The sequence below is a fragment of the Heptranchias perlo genome, chromosome 6, assembly GCF_035084215.1.
Source record: "Heptranchias perlo isolate sHepPer1 chromosome 6, sHepPer1.hap1, whole genome shotgun sequence".
NCBI lineage: Eukaryota > Metazoa > Chordata > Chondrichthyes > Hexanchiformes > Hexanchidae > Heptranchias > Heptranchias perlo.
Window position 1 is genome coordinate 27,709,536 of NC_090330.1, and position 16,552 is coordinate 27,726,087.

Below are 16,552 nucleotides of genomic sequence, written 5' to 3' on the forward strand. Positions count from 1 at the left end.
TCACGGGATGTGGGCGTCGCTGGCGAGCCCAGCATCTATTGCCCATCCCTAATTGCCCTTGAGAAGGTGGTGGTGAGCCGCCTTCTTGAACCGCTGCAGTCCGTGTGGTGACGGTTCTCCCACAGTGCTGTTAGGAAGGGAGTTCCAGGATTTTGACCCAGCGACAATGAAGGAACGGCGATATATTTCCAAGTCGGGATGGTGTGTGACTTGGAGGGGAACGTGCAGGTGGTGTTGTTCCCATGCGCCTGCTGCTCTTGTCCTTCTAGGTGGTAGAGGTCGCGGGTTTGGGAGGTGCTGTCGAAGAAGCCTTGGCGAGTTGCTGCAGTGCATCCTGTGGATGGTGCACACTGCAGCCACAGTGCGCCGGTGGTGAAGGGAGTGAATGTTTAGGGTGGTGGATGGGGTGCCAATCAAGCGGGCTGCTTTATCTTGGATGGTGTCGAGCTTCTTGAGTGTTGTTGGAGCTGCACTCATCCAGGCAAGTGGAGAGTATTCCATCACACTCCTGAGGTGAGTCACTCGCCGCAGAATACCCAGCCTCTGACCTGCTCTCGTAGCCACAGTATTTATATGGCTGGTCCAGTTCAGTTTCTGGTCAATGGTGACCCCCAGGATGTTGATGGTGGGGGATTCGGCGATGGTAATGCCATTGAATGTCAAGGGGAGGTGGTTAGACTCTCTCTTGTTGGAGATGGTCATTGCCTGGCACTTATCTGGCGCGAATGTTACTTGCCACTTATGAGCCCAAGCCTGGATGTTGTCCAGGTCTTGCTGCATGCGGGCTCGGACTGCTTCATTATCTGAGGGGTTGCGAATGGAACTGAACACTGTGCAGTCATCAGCGAACATCCCCATTTTTGACCTTATGATGAAGGGAAGGTCATTGATGAAGCAGCTGAAGATGGTTGGGCCTAGGACACTGCCCTGAGGAACTCCTGCAGCAATGCCCTGGGGCTGAGATGATTGGCCTCCAACAACCACTACCATCTTCCGTTGTGCCAGGTATGACTTCAGCCACTGGAGAGTTTTCCCCCTGATTCCCATGGACTTCAATTTCACTAGGGCTCCTTGGTGCCACACTCGGTCAAATGCTGCCTTGATGTCAAGGGCAGTCACTCTCGCCTCACCTCTGGAATTCAGCTCTTTTGTCCATGTTTGGACCAAGGCTGTAATGAGGTCTGGAGCCGAGTGGTCCTGGCGGAACCCAAACTGAGCATCGGTGAGCAGGTTATTGGTGAGTAAGTGCCGCTTGATAGCACTGTCGACGACACCTTCCATCACTTTGCTGATGATTGAGAGTAGACTGATGGGGCGGTAATTGGCTGGATTGGATTTGACCTGTTTTTTGTGGACAGGACATACCTGGGCAATTTTCCACATTGTCGGGTAGACGCCAGTGTTGTAGCTGTACTGGAACAGCTTGGCTAGAGGCGCAGCTAGTTCTGGAGCACAAGTCTTCAGCACTACAGCTGGGATGTTGTCGGGGCCCATAGCCTTTGCTGTATCCAGTGCACTCAGCTGTTTCTTGATATCACGTGGAGTGAATCGAATTGGCCGAAGACTGGCTTCCGTGATGGTGGGGATATCGGGAGGAGGCTGAGATGGATCATCCACTCGGCACTTCTGGCTGAAGATGGTTGCAAACGCTTCAGCCTTGTCTTTTGCACTCACGTGCTGGACTCCGCCATCATTGAGAATGGGGATGTTTGCAGAGCCTCCTTCTCCCGTTAGTTGTTTAATTGTCCACCACCATTCATGACTGGATGTGGCAGGACTGCAGAGCTTTGACCTGATCCGTTGGTTGTGGAATCGCTTAGCTCTGTCTATAGCATGTTGCTTCCGCTGTTTAGCATGCATGTAATCCTGAGTTGTAGCTTCACCAGGTTGGTACCTCATTTTTAGGTACGCCTGGTGCTGCTCCTGGCATGCTCTTCTACACTCCTCATTGAACCAGGGTTGATCCCCTGGCTTGTTGGTAATGGTAGAGTGAGGAATATGCCGGGCCATGAGGTTACAGATTATGCTGGAATACAATTCTGCTGCTGCTGATGGCCCACAGCGCCTCATGGATGCCCAATTTTGAGCTGCTAGATCCGTTCTGAATCTATCCCATTTAGCACGGTGGTAGTGCCACACAACACGTTGGATGGTGTCCTCAGTGCGAAGACGGGACTTCATCTCCACGAGGACTGTGCGGTGGTCACTCCTACCAATACTGTCATGGACAGATGCATTTGCGACAGGTAGGTTGGTGAGGACGAGGTCAAGTAAGTTTTTGACAAGGTCCCAGATGGCAGACTGGTAAAAAAAGTACAAGCCCATGGGATGCAAGGGAAAGTGGCAAGTTAGATCCAAAAACTGATGGAATTCAGTGGCAGGAAGCAAAGGGTAATGGTTGACGGGTGTTTTTGTGACTGGAAGGACGTTTCCAGTGGGGTTCTGCAGAGCTCAATACTAGGTCCCTTGCTTTTTGTGGTATATATTAATAATGTGGACTTAAATGTATGGGGCATGATTAAGAAGTCTGCAGATGATACAAAAATTGGCCGTGTGGTTGATAGTGAGGAGGAAAGCTGTAGACTGCAGGAAGATATCAATGGACTGGTCAGGTGGGCAGAAAAGTGGCAAATGGAATTCATTCCAGAGAAATGTGAGGTAATGCATTTGGGGAGGGTAAACAGGGCAAGGGAGTACGCAATAAATGGGAGGATACTGAGAGGAGTAGAGGAAGTGAGAGACCTTGGAGTGCATGTCCACAGATCCCTGATTGTAGCAGGACTGGTAGATAAAGTGGTTAAGAAGGCATATGGAATACTTACCTTTATTAGCCAAGGCATAGAATATAAGAGCAGGGAGGTTATGCTGGAACTGTATAAAACACTAGTTGGTCCAGAGCTTGAGTACTGTGTACAGTTCTGGTCACCACTTTACAGGAAAGATGTGATTGCACTAGAGAGAGTACAGAGGAGATTTACAAGGATGTTGCCAGGACTGGAGAATTTTAGCTATGAGGAAAGATTCGATAGGCTGGGGTTGTTTTCCTTGGAGCAGAGGAGGCTGAGGGGTGATTTAATTGAGGTATTTAAAATTATGAGGAGCCTAGATAGAGTGGATAGGAAGGACCTAATTCTCTTAGCAGAGAGGTCAATAACCAGGGGGCATAGATTTAGAAGGATTAGAGGGGAGTTGAGGAAAGTTTTTTTCACCCAGAGGGTGGTAGGGGTCTGGAACTCACTGCCTGAAAGGGTGGTAGAGGCAGAAACCCTCAACTCATTTAAAAAGTACCCTTGATGTGCACCCAAAGTGCCGTGACTTACAGGGTTACAGACCAAGTGCTGGAAAGTGGGATTAGGCTGGGTGGCTCATTTTCAGCTGGCGCGGACACGATGGGCCGAATGGCCTCCTTCTGTGCCATAAATTTTCTATGATTCTATGATTCTAAGTCTTGCCCTGCTGCTACTCCACCCTGAAGAGGCAAATCGAACCTTTAGTGTTACAATAGCCTTTAGGCACTAAGGCTGATAGTGCAAAATGTACAGCCAACACATCTGATTACTCTTGCAGCCAGTATTTTGAGGAGTGATGTCGCTAATAATCAGCAATTTGGTGGTGCCTATTTAAAATTTATTAGAGACATTTGTCAGATGATACAATTTGTTAATTGTTAACCCATTACTGTGTCTAAAAATAACAATGTACTAATGCAAAAATTCAAATGCAAGAGGGCATTGGAGTTTTATGGTATTTCTATTGGCTTTTAACAACTCAGAATATTACAGCCAGATAAGATTCCACAGAACTTACAGCCCCATTACCACTGCCGACCCGCCCACCGCCACTTTGAACTGGGCCCAGACATAAACATCCAGAGCGCCCACCTGATGCAGGCTTTTGCGTGTTGAATGCTCAGTGCTGGATACGCACATTACTGTTGGGCGAAACAGGTCATATTCGGACATTTCCCACGTGATTTAAAGGGACACTTACCAGCAAAAAGTCAGATGATTGGTATATATCTGGGGAGTGGAAGGGGGTTTTCTGTCTGCATTTTCAGTCTGAAATTGCGGGGGTGGGGGTTTGTTCCATTTTTGGCCAATTTAACCATTCTCTAAGCGCAGAGCGGTGTTTATTCTACTGCAAAATGGCCATCCCTTATTGGCTGCAGGAAATGGAGGAACAGGAACAGCAGCAGCAACAGAGCTTTAAAGAGTACATGGCCCTGCAAGGAGTCCAGGGAGGAAGAGTCCTGCTTTCAGACAGCCTTACTTTGTTCATAAGGACTACAGGCACAGACTGAACTACCTGAACCTCAATGAGGAGCAGTACATGGCCCTGCAAGGAGTCCAGGGAGGAAGAGTCCTACTTTCAGACAGCCTTACTCTGTTCATAAGATCTACAAGCACAGACTGAACTACTTGAACCTCAATGAGGAGCAGTGTAGGAGAAGATTGCAATTCTCACGAGACACCATTGCAGAAATCTGCAGTATGCGACAGCAGGAGCTTTGCCTGTGGCAGTTAAGGTCGCCACAGCACTGAATTTTTATGCATCAGGGTCATTTCAGGCTTCCGCTGGAGACATATGTGACACCAGCCAGGCTGCAGTGCATGCCTGTACCGAGCAGGTAACAGGCACTCTGTTTTCTAGGGCAAATTATTTCATTGCGTTCCCAGAGACACCAGGAGCCAGAAGAAAAGGACTGTGGAGTTTGCAGCCATTGTAGTGTTCCCATAAGTGAAGGGTGTCACCACTGCACATATGTGGTCATCAGGGCCCCGTCAACAAGACTGACCCCTTCATGAACCGCAAAAGGTTTCACTTCCTTAACGTCCAGCAGGTCTGTGACCACCAGCAGTGGTTCATGCTGGGGTGTTGCCCACTTTCCAGGCAGCTCCCATACTTCCTTTTTTTTAATGCTGGGACTAAAATAGCATAAATGATTGAAGCGTTACCTTACTGCTTGGTTCCTGTCCGTTTGGGATTTTTGGGTGGAACCTGATCTAGATGGAGAGAGCTCCCACAGGAAACACGCGGGAGCCTCTTTAATAATACAAATCGGGGTCAGATGACATAGTTATGAACCTGGACGCCATTTTTGTATCTGCCCGTGTTGCTCGCGCCAGTTCCTGCTCCCGCCCACAAACTATGGGCAGTCCAAGTCGGGAAGCAGCCATTTCTGGCAATATTTATAGGGATCCTCAGGTGTTCTCAGGTAAAACTGTAGAAAGTTTAGGCAGGCATTTTTCTTGCAATATATACTGTTTTTTTGCTAAGACAATTTCAAAGAGCTTGTAGTTGCTGTAGAACGTTCTGAAAGCAAGGTACTTCTGGCATCGGACTTATTTACTCATGAAAGAAAGAAGTTTCATTTATATAGCACCTTTCATGATCGCAGTATGTCCCAAAGCACTTTACAGCCAACAAAGTGTAGTCACTGTTGCAATGTAAGAAACGCAGCAGCCAATTTCCACACAGTAAGGTCCCACGAACAGCAATGAAATAAATGAATAGATCATCTGTTTTAGGTATTGGTTGAGGGCCAGGGCACCGGGAGAACTCCACTGCTTTCCTTCAAATAGTGCCGTGCGATCTTTTACATTTCACCTGAGAATTTAAGGTCTCATCCATTGTAGCACTCTCTCAGTACCGCACTGAAGTGTCAGCCTAGAGTGTCAGTGCTCAAATCTTTGGCGTGGGCCTTAAACCCATGACCTTGTGATTCAGAGGCAAGAATGCTACCACTGAGCCACGGCTGGCACGTTGGTAGCATTCCTTCAGGGAATTCCACTCTGGCAAAAGAAGGAGGAGGAAGAACAGGAGCAGGAGCAGCAGCAGGAAGAACAAGAACAGCTGGAGGGAGGGCAAGTAGAAGGAGTCATGCTTGCAGGAATCCTTACCCTCTGAACAGACTGTCTGGGCCAAGGACAACATACCTGCAGCCCTCTGAGGAGCAGTGCATAAGGAGGCTGCACTTCCCTCGAGAGGCTGTCACAGAGTTGTGTCAATTCCAACAGCAAGATCTACAACCAACTGCTACAGGTAGCACAGCATTGCCTGTTGCAGTCAAAGTCACTGCAACCTTCAATTTCTTTGCCTCAGATGCCTTCCAGGCTGCCGCTGGGGATATCAGTCTATATGCAGTTCATGCTTGTATTAAGCAGGTGACTAATGCCATTTTTGCTAGAGCAAACACTTTCCCCATGGGCATCCAAAAGCAGCAGGATAGGGCTCTGGGGTTTGAACAGATTGCAGGCTTTCCTAGGTCCATGGTTTCATTGACTGTACCCACATCACCCTGTGGGCCCTGCCCCACTGCATTCATGAATTGCAAAGGCTGCACTCCACTAATGTACAACTCCTGTATGATCACCAGCATTGCATAATGCAGGTCTGTGCCCGCTTTCCTGGCAGATGCTTTATATTGCGGCAATTCTCCACCCACACCCCCTCAACCTACCTTTGATTTTGCACAACAAGTGAGAATTTGGATGCTTGGGGACAAGGACTAACCCCCGCGCACTTGGCTCATGACTCCTCTCTGGAACCCATGCTCGGTGGCTGAACTGCACTATAATCAGCCCTCATTGGAGCCCTCAAGCAACGACTCTGCTGCCTGAGCCAGTGTGGTGAAATCCCACAATACAGCTCACTGTCCCGTATGTTAGCGATTTGTTGTATGCGGCATAAATTTGCTCTGCAACGAGGACAACACATGGAGCCATCATTGGACAAGGACATTCAGTATGATCAGGGAGATGACACTGATGACATAGAAGATTGCGAGGAAGGGGGAGGACTCCAAAACCTGCCTGCAGTCAGAGCTTTTCGGCAGCTGCTAATTGAAGAGCACTTCTGCTGAACAGTACCTACTACAATGGAAAGGAAAATCAAATGGGTTGTATAATGGGCGGCTGATCCACTATCACCCGTTTTACGCCCCCTGCTGAAGTTGAATCTAACCCCGGGGGGGGGGCACAGTACTCCAAATGAATGTCATAGCAAAGCTTCATATAACCATATTACTGTGCCCCCACTCTTGTAGTGAATTATGGGCAATACAGCTGGGGATCCTGTGGGCTTCTGACACTATGCCTGAACCTTGAAGGAGCAGTCAATGATTGTCCCCAAATCTTCCTCTCATTTGTCTTTAACTGACACCCACTCATGGTATATTCTATGCACTTACTTTGTGTACCTACATGTGTAACTGTGCATTTGTCTACATTGAAGGACATTTGCCAGACTTGGGCCCACTTCCCCAATCTATCCAAATCCAGTTGTAATCTAATTCTCTATTCTAGGTTGCTAACTGCCACACATGGTTGTAGGTCATGAATTTTGAAATTTTTTCTACTTAATTGTGATTCCACAGTTGTTGAAAAGCTGTGATAGTGACCTTAATTTTTTTGGCTGTGGACCATCGCTGATGTTGGAGGATAGGTCCACTCGGGCCAGCAATGTAAAAAAATGCCAGGCTGTCACATCCAACCCTGACACTATCAGTGTTTATGTTTGCAGTGCTGCACCTTGGGTTGCATAGGAAGAAAAAACGCTAAAAATGGCACTTTGTGTCACCGGGGGCACTCATACTTAAAGCCACTTTGACACTGGTGCTTTTTTAGTTATGGTTCTAGAAGATCAGTGACTGTGGGCATAATTTTAGCTCAGAGCTGGGAAGGGGGCGGGGGGGTCAAATTGCGGATGGGAAACCCAGAAATACGGGCTTCCCGAATGTCCTTATGATTTCGACAGCACCTCCCAAACCCATGACCTCTACCACCTAGAAGAACAAGGGCAGCAAGTACATGGGAACAACACTACTTGCACGTTCCCCTCCAAGTCACACCATCCCGACTTGGAAATATATCGCCGTTCCTTCATCGTCGCTGGGTCAAAATCCTGGAACTCCCTTCCTAATAGCACTGTGGGAGAACCGTCACCACACGGACTGCAGCGGTTCAAGAAGGTGGCTCACCACCACCTTCTCGAGGGCAATTAGGGATGGGCAATAAATGCTGGCCTCACCAGCAATGCCCACATCCCATGTACGAATAAAAAAAAAACTTTTTTTTACGGTTTCCCGCCCGACAGGCCAACGTGATTGACAGGCTGGTCTCAGTTGGAAGGGAAAAGAGGAAAGAAGAGGACATGTTCAGCTGAGTGTTAGATGGGATGGATGGGGGGGGCAGGGGGGTGCATGGGGGGCATTGCAGGCATGGGGATCACTGGGGGGGGGAAATCAGTCATCGGGGGAGGGGTCAGTCATCGGGGAGGGGATCAGGGGTCTGTAATCGGGGGGGGTAGGTCAGTCACCGGGGTGAGGGGGGGATTCGTGATCGGGGGTCATCACGGGGGTTGGCGATCGTTGTGGGGGGGGTCGGCAATCGTTGGGGGGGGGGGTCGGCGATCGTTTGAGGGTGGTCGCGATCACGGTGGGGTCGCAATCGTGGGGGGGTCTGCGATAGTTGTGGGGGTCGGTGATCATTGCAGGGGTCGGCGGTATTGTTAGGGGCGGGGGTGGGGAGAAACTGCAGGTAGGCTTGTTGGGCCTGGGGGAAGCACTGCTGCTGCTCTGGGCTGACAAGCTGTGCTATAAAAGCACTTACCTGCAGTTCCGGGCATTCTCGCCTCCTCTCATGTGGCATGAAGGAGAAGGCCCGGGAATCCCGGCCCCCAGGGGCTAAAATCAAAAAAGCTTTGAAAATGGAGGCCCGCAGCTTCCTTAAAAGCTTTTAATGCCCAACTCGCCACCTGACAGCAGGTTGGTTACCAGCCTATCATCCCACCCCCATGAAAACGGGAAATGGGCGGGTTTTAGATTTTTGCAATTTTTACTGCCCCCAACCCACCTGTTTTTCCAGGCTAAAGTTATGCCCTGTGCGTTAGCTGACCATATTTACTAAATCAGGCTCCCTTATACCAGTGGCAGAATTAAAGACCCAGTTTTTCATGGGTCTACAAATCTGCTGCCAGGATAAGGGAACTAGATTTTATTAGTCTAAATACAGGGAGCTGACTCACAGTTGCCAGTCTCCTGGAATTGGAACTAACGAAGCACGAGCCGAAGAGCGGCTTCACGTTTATATTACAGCACTCCCACTGGAGTTGCGACTGCCCACACTATTGTCTTAAATTTATGCTGGTGATTTTATGAGGTGGGAGTGAGAAGAGAGGCAGTTTGATTTTGTGCTGAAACTGTCAATACAGACTCTGTCCTTGAAATGTGACGATATTCACACTGAAGGATTAATGATTGTGACATAATTACTGCGTTTATTGAGAAATAATTTGCAGTTTATTACCTGTAAATTATATGGTCAACATCTGTTATAATGCGTTATTATTAACAGTGTTGGATGACCGATAGTTAAGTTGTTGGAAATATTGCCTTTTCCGACATGGAAATTTCAGAACCATCTGTTCTTTTCGATTGGAATTCATAGCCATATTTGACTGCTGTAGTTCGAAGAGGGTTCAAAGAGAAAATGGTGGAAATGAGTCGTGGCCCACTATTGTGTCCAGGTTCGGTGGTGTGCGACCAGCGCACGCCCATAGCAAGAGACCAGAGCATGGATAGACATTGATTGTCAGGTCTCATCAGCATACTCAGCGTGAGCTGCCATTGCTGGCCAGGCCTCCACAGGCAGTTCGCCCGAGTGAAGATTCGTCGGCAGCTGTCCTCAGGTAACTGCCAGGAGGGTGGGGGGGTAGTGTGGAGGTTTTGAGCGGGCTACGGGGGGGATGGACGATCGTGGCTTCTGTGGAGTTGTGGGAGCACTCCTGCACCTCTGGCTCCACAGGAACATTTTTAAAAATAAAACAAACTACCTTAGGTTGGAGGCCGTCAGGGCCGCTGAAGATTCCTGATCAGAGCAGGCAATGGGGCCTGCTCCACTCGTTGGAGACAAATTTCGAAAAGGGGTCCTCAACAGTCATTAGGCCCCTCATTTACATATTCAAGGGGCCTAATGCCTTTTGAGAACCCCTTAATGGACGCCTAGAAAACGAGCCCCATGAGTTTAGCAGTGGAACCAATGCCTATGCAATCCGTCTCACTGCTAAACTGTATGCTTTGCGCCCATTGTACATGTGCAATGCAAACCAATTTCTACCCCGATAATTCAGATGTCAGGACAGGTTTCTTCCTCCAAAAAAGCCCACAGAGTTTTTTTTTATTCGTTCATGGGATGTGGGCGTCACTGGCAAGGCCAGCACTTATTGCCCATCCCTAATTGCCCTTGAGAAGGTGGTGGTGAGCCGCCTCCTATTCCTTATGATTGTTGTGTGCTGCATGCTGCATAACTTTGCTCTGCAACAAGATCAACACATGGAGCCACTATTGGAAGAGAATCTTCAGCATGATGAGTGAGAGAACACCGATGACATGGACCTCTTCCTCCGATGGTTTTCTGCCAACAGAGCAGAAGCTAATTGAAGAGAACACCAGCTGAACAATCCATGCTCCGTTATATTAACAGTCACGTCCAATATCTGGGCCAGTCCTCCCACCCTGCTATCAACAGCATCTGCCCAAATACCAATATTGCTATTTATGTCACCTCACATTTCTGGATCACCACTAGTTACAAATACAGGCTCTGCTCGCAAAATTTCAAATAGCACTGTGGTTTTAATAGCTTACAGAAATAGTTACATGCTACTATCACCTCCTTGTGAGCCCCTAGTGCCTGACTGAAGTACTTTTACAAGTTGGTTTCTCAATGATATGGGAGGAGTGATGCTGATATGGCTCAATCATGAGATGCTCATGCTCAGTGACCTCTAGCAGCATGGGCCTGAGAGGAAGAGTGCAACACCTCATTGTCTGCCGGGGCAGTCTAGCCCAGCTTGCTTTCTATCACTGATGTGGACACTGGTTCAGAGGAGCACAAGGGTCCAGAAGTGTGGTCATTATGAGAGATGGAGGGCATTTTGAATTTTGCTGCCTGGGTGGTAACCTGGCGGATCAGGTTGCCCGTCCATTATAGAACCCGTCCGATTTTTATCCCATTGATTTCAATGGAATGCAAATCGGGCTGGATCTAGATCGGGCCAGTGATCTGCTCTGCCAGGATACAGCCCACTCAGTGAAGTTGAAAATTACCCTCATGATATAATTTTCCTTTCCCAGTGCACAATTGCCCCACTACTGAGCTGCAGCTCACTACTGATCCACAGGAGAGCAGACTCTAGATGATCACTGAGTCAAGAAATGCTCCTATCCATTTTAACTCCCAACCTGTTCAAGGCAGAGGAGATGGTCAAGCCCAGACCCTATATGGCACCAGTATGATCATCCCTGAGTGATGCTATGCCTAGTATCACAGACTCCTGCTGGGGTGGGGTCTCAGTTCCAATGGTCATCAAGGTGATCACATACTCCATGATTGACTGAAGAATATCGATGCAATGCGTGAAGATCCTAAGCAAACAGGTGGTGGGTTCCACCATACTATCAGACATATTTTGGAAGTTCCCTCAGTAGGCAGTCCAATGTCTTCAACAATTATTGGCGCACAAAAAATCATCCTTTTTTAACATCTGGCCCCTGAAGTCCGAGTTTCTACCCTCTTCGGCAGAGCTAGGGTATGAGCTGGCCCTCCATTAGCTCTTCCCTTTGCCACCCTTGCCTCGTCCACGAGCTCCTACTCATTTGTGCTTGGTGAATCCTCCAGTGCACATTCCTCAAATCTGAGTGCATAAAGTATCTAGACTGGATGGAACTCATCCTAAGATTCTTAGGGAACTCAAGGATGTGATGGCAGAACCACTGGCAAGAAATATTTAGAGATTTGTTAGACAAGGGGCGGTACCAGAAGACTGGAGAATTAGAGGGGATCCAGGGAAATATAGATTAGTTAGTCTCCCATCAGCACCAGTAAAAATTCTGGAATCACTTGTCACCGACAAACTGGTGGAAGGGAGGTGAAGGTCAACATTTTCCAAGACTCCATGCCACCAGTGTGTCCTTGTACACAGCAGGCAGCTTATCGGAAAACCACAGGTGAATTTCTCTCAGTTTTCCACCCATTGGTATTAATGAACGTAAAATCACCAAAAGTGCATCTGTGGTTTTCTGATAAGCCCCTTGCTGCAGGCAAGATCCTGTCAGTGGTGCTGGACCTCAGAAAAATTCAGCCATAAACTGATTGGTAAGAATCAATATGGATTTACCAAAGGGTCACCATGCCAAACTAATACCTAGAGATGTAGATAGGGACAACAATGTAGATGTGGTTTATTTGGATTTGTAGTAAAGCTTTTGATTAGGAATCTTTAAGGAAAAGGAGTTAAGAAAATTAATAGGCATGGTATTGGCAGTATATGCAGGTGGATCAAATTGTGATTGGCCAATAGGTAGCAGAGGGCTTGTGTAAATAGCGACTGTTCTGAGTGGAGTGTTTTGATGAATGAGGCCCTGCAGGGTTCTATGTTTGGAGAAGTTTTTTCAACATTTTCATAAATGATCTGGAAGAAAGTGTTGGTAGATTCATTTCGAAGTTTGTGATCGTAGCAAAATAGCAGGGTGGTTAATACAGTGGAAGATGGGGACAAACTACAGGGATACTGTTTGGGGAGCTAGGTGAACAGTTGCAGTTTAATGTATGGAAGTGCAAATTACATATGAAATAGGAGCAGGAGTAGGCCATACAACCCCTCGAGCCTGCTCCGCCATTCAATCAGATCATGGCCGATCTTCGACCTCAACTCCATTTTCCCGCCCAATCCCCATATCCCTAGATTCCCCTAGAGTCCAAAAATCTATCTATCTTAGCCTTGAATATATTCAATGACTCAGCATCCACAGTCCTCTGGGGTAGAGAATTCCAAAGATTCACAACACTCTACGTGAAGAAATTCCTCTTCATCTCAGTCTTGAATGGCCGACCCCTTATCCTGCGACTGTGCCCCCAGTTCTAGACTCTCTAGCCAGGAGAAACAATCTCTCAGCATCTATCCTGTCAAGCCCACTAATAATCTTATATGTTTCAATGAGATCTCCTCTCATTCTTATAAACTATGATGTGGAGATGCCGGTGATGGACTGGGGTGGACAAATGTAAGGAGTCTTACAACACCAGGTTATAGTCCAACAGTTTTATTTGAAATCACAAGCTTTCGGAGGCTTCCTCCTTCGTCAGGTGAGTGAACCTGGTGTTGTAAGACTTACATTCTTCTAAACTACAGAGAGAATAGGCTCATTATACTCCATCTGCTACCTTCTTGCCCACTCACTTAATCTGTCTATATCCCTTTGCACACTCTTTGTTTTCCTCCTCACTGCTTACTTTCCCACCTAGCTTTATATTGTCAGCAAACTTAGATACATTACACTCGGTCCCTTCATCTAAGTCACCTGACGAAGGAGGAAGCCTCCGAAAGCTTGTGATTTCAAATAAAACTGTTGGACTATAACCTGGTGTTGTAAGACTCCTTACATTCTTCTAAACTACAGAGAGAATAGGCCCATTCTACTCAACCTCTTCTCATAGGACAACCCTCTCCTCCCAGGAATTAATCTAGTGAACCTTCGTTGTAATGCCTCCAAGACAAGTATATCCTTCCTTAGATAAGGAGACCAAAACTGTACACATTACTCCAGGTGAGGTCTCATTAAAGCCGTGTACCACTGTAGTAAGACTTCCTTACTCTTTTACTCCAACCCCCTTGCAACAAAGGCCAATATGCTATTTGCTTTCCTAATTGCCTGCTGTACCTGCATACTAACTTTTTGTGTTTCTTGTACGAGGACATCCAAGTCTCTCTGAACACCAACATTTAATAGTTTCTCACCATTTAAAAAATATTTTGTTTTTCTATTCTTCCTATCAAAGTGAATAACCTCACATTTCCCCACTTTATACTCCATCTGCTACCTTCTTGCCCACTCACTTAATCTGTCTATATCACTTTGCAGACTCTTTGTGTCCTCCTCACTGCTTACTTCCCCACCTAGCTTTGTATCGTCAGCAAACTTGGATACATTACACTCGGTCCCTTCATCTAAGTTACTAATATAGGTTGTAAATAGCTGAGGCCCAAGCATCGATCCTTGCGGCACCCCACTAGTTATAGCCTGCCAACCTGAGAATGACCCGTTTATCACTACTCTCTGTTTTCTGTCCTTTAACCAATTCTCTATCCTTGCTAATATTTTACCCACAACCCCACGAGCCCTTATCTTCTGTAAAAACCTTTTATGTGGCACCTTATCGAATGCCTTTTGAAATCCAAATATACTACATCCACTGGTTCCCCTTTATCTACCCTGCTAGTTACATCCTCAAAAAACTATAATAAAATTGTCAAACACGATTTCCCTTTCATAACACCATGTTGACTCTGCCTAATCATATTATGATTTTCTAAGTGCCCTGTTACCACTTCCTCAATAATGGATTCCAGCATTTTTCCGATGACCAATGTCAGGCTAACTGGCCTGTAGTTCCCTGTTTTCTCTCTCCCTCCCTTCATCCAAATTCATGCATTCAAGGGTACAGAATAACCAGAGGGATTATAGGATTAAGGGAAAATACTGTCATAGTAGACAGGTGCCTCAAAACATTAAGCTAATGCCTGGCTGCTGTCAAGAAAAGCAATTGAGATGTTAGGTTATATAAAAAGAAGGATAAAGTGTTGATTTTATGGAGTGTAGGTCAGACTGCATTTGGAGTATTGCTTGCAGTTCTGGAACCTTCACTATAGGAAGATGTAGCAGTGCTGGAAAAGGTGCATATAAGAGCAACTAGAATGATTAGGGAAAGAGAGAATAAAGCAAACGACTCAGAGAACTGGAAGTCTTCTCACTGGGTAGGAAAAGACTGAAGGAGGTTATGATTGAGGTGTTCAACTAATGAGGCTCAGGAATGTAGAAAATCAGCCAAGACTACTTAATTTGATACAGGATAGCAGAACAAGGGGACATGAGCATAAGCTAAAAAAAGATTGATTCAGGTAGGATATAAGAAAGCATTAATTCACTGAAGCGGTTGGTTTTTGAAATAGCTAACCAAGGTAGGCTGTAGGGGCAAGTACCTTATATCTTTTCAAGGTCAAATTGGACAGTATCTTGAAGAGAAATATATCATCAGTGACAACTGCTAGGAAGGCAGACTACTAGGACCTATGGTATTTACCAGCCTTGAGATGTTCAATGTTTCTATGTTCCTACAGTTGTCCTCGTTTGGAAAGAGCTTGTCAGGATAAAACATGCCTCAACAATGGAGTTTGCCTTGATCGTTGGTCCTTTTACTTGTGCCAGTGCCCTGAAGGTTTTACTGGACTCCACTGTGAAAAAGGTGTGTGTTTTTTTCTAACTATTCCAGCAGCAGTCGTAAAAACAGTATATTGTAATGACAAATAAGTACCTACAATATAACTTTTACTATAATAGTATAGTATTGCATGACACTCAATATTTTAAAAAATCTTTTGCTATTTAGAACAGGGAAGGAGACAATGGAAGGGTGGATAATAGCAAGAGAGATCCAAAGCATTTGTTTTAGCTATATAAGTAATAGACAAAAGCGTTAAAGACCAAATGAGATTTAATTGTGCAATTACGCTGCCACTTACACACTTTTTTTTGTTTATAGGCCCCCCTTTTATAAGGGGGGGGGTTAGGGTGTGTTTTATTTAAAACAAATCAAAAAGCAAATAACAGTGTCAAATAATAATTTTATTGTGACGATCCAGGATGCACTTCAGCCCCTGCCGTGCCCACCGGTCGCGGAAAGCCTCAAGCGTACTGGCAGACACCGCGTGCTCCCTCTCCAGGGTCACCCGGGCACGAAGAATGCCGTGGAAGAGAGGCAGCCAGTCGGAGCGACTGCCCCCACGGGCCGTGTCTAACCTGGACCTGTGGATAGCCACCTTGGACAGGCCCAGGAGCAGGCCCACGAGGACGTCCCCTGACCTGCCCGCCCCCTCCGCACCGGGTGGCCAAAGACCAGGAGCGTGGGACTGAAGTGCAGCCAGAACTTGAGGAGCAGCCCCCTTAAATAGTGGAACAGGGGCTGCAGCCTCCCACACCCTGTGAATAAATGAAACACGGACTCATCCAGGCCGCAGAAATTGCAGGCAGCCTGGGAGTCCGTGAAATGGCTTAAACGCCTATTGGTCGCAACTGCTCCATGCAACACTCTCCAACCCAGATCCCCAATGGGCTACTTACACACTAATGCAAAAGTGACATTATGGGGGCAATTTTAACTTAACCCATTAGGCAGGAACTAGGCGGGTTCCGTTCGACCGCCCATTTTACACCCTGCCCGATTTTACTCCATTTCCCACCCGGCAGGTTAGGTTAAAATTATCCCCTATAGCTCTGAAGTCACATCCCCATCTGCCTCTATAGAAATAGGTGTTAGAGCAACTGAGCAGGCAGTCACCCATCACTCAGGTTTGACGTTCCATGGAGTATAACTACAGTGTGATATCAAGCCTGGTTAAAAAGTGCTCAGGAAATCCTTGGTTCAAGATGATTGGTGCAGAACACTAGATCCTAGGCAAGTCAGCCAACAATACATTATGACAAAAAGCGCTTTTA

The 16,552-nt window shown here is 46.9% G+C and overlaps 1 protein-coding gene across 1 annotated transcript in view; it reads left to right on the forward strand.

Moving 5' to 3' along the window:
- Positions 1-16,552, forward strand: part of LOC137323171 (protocadherin Fat 4-like) — a 142,788-nt gene that overhangs the window by 103,899 nt on the left and 22,337 nt on the right. Inside the window, exon 14 of the mRNA XM_067986680.1 lies at positions 15,178-15,302. Within this exon, the coding sequence (XP_067842781.1) occupies positions 15,178-15,302 (125 nt within the window). The remainder of the gene's footprint in view (positions 1-15,177; positions 15,303-16,552) is intronic.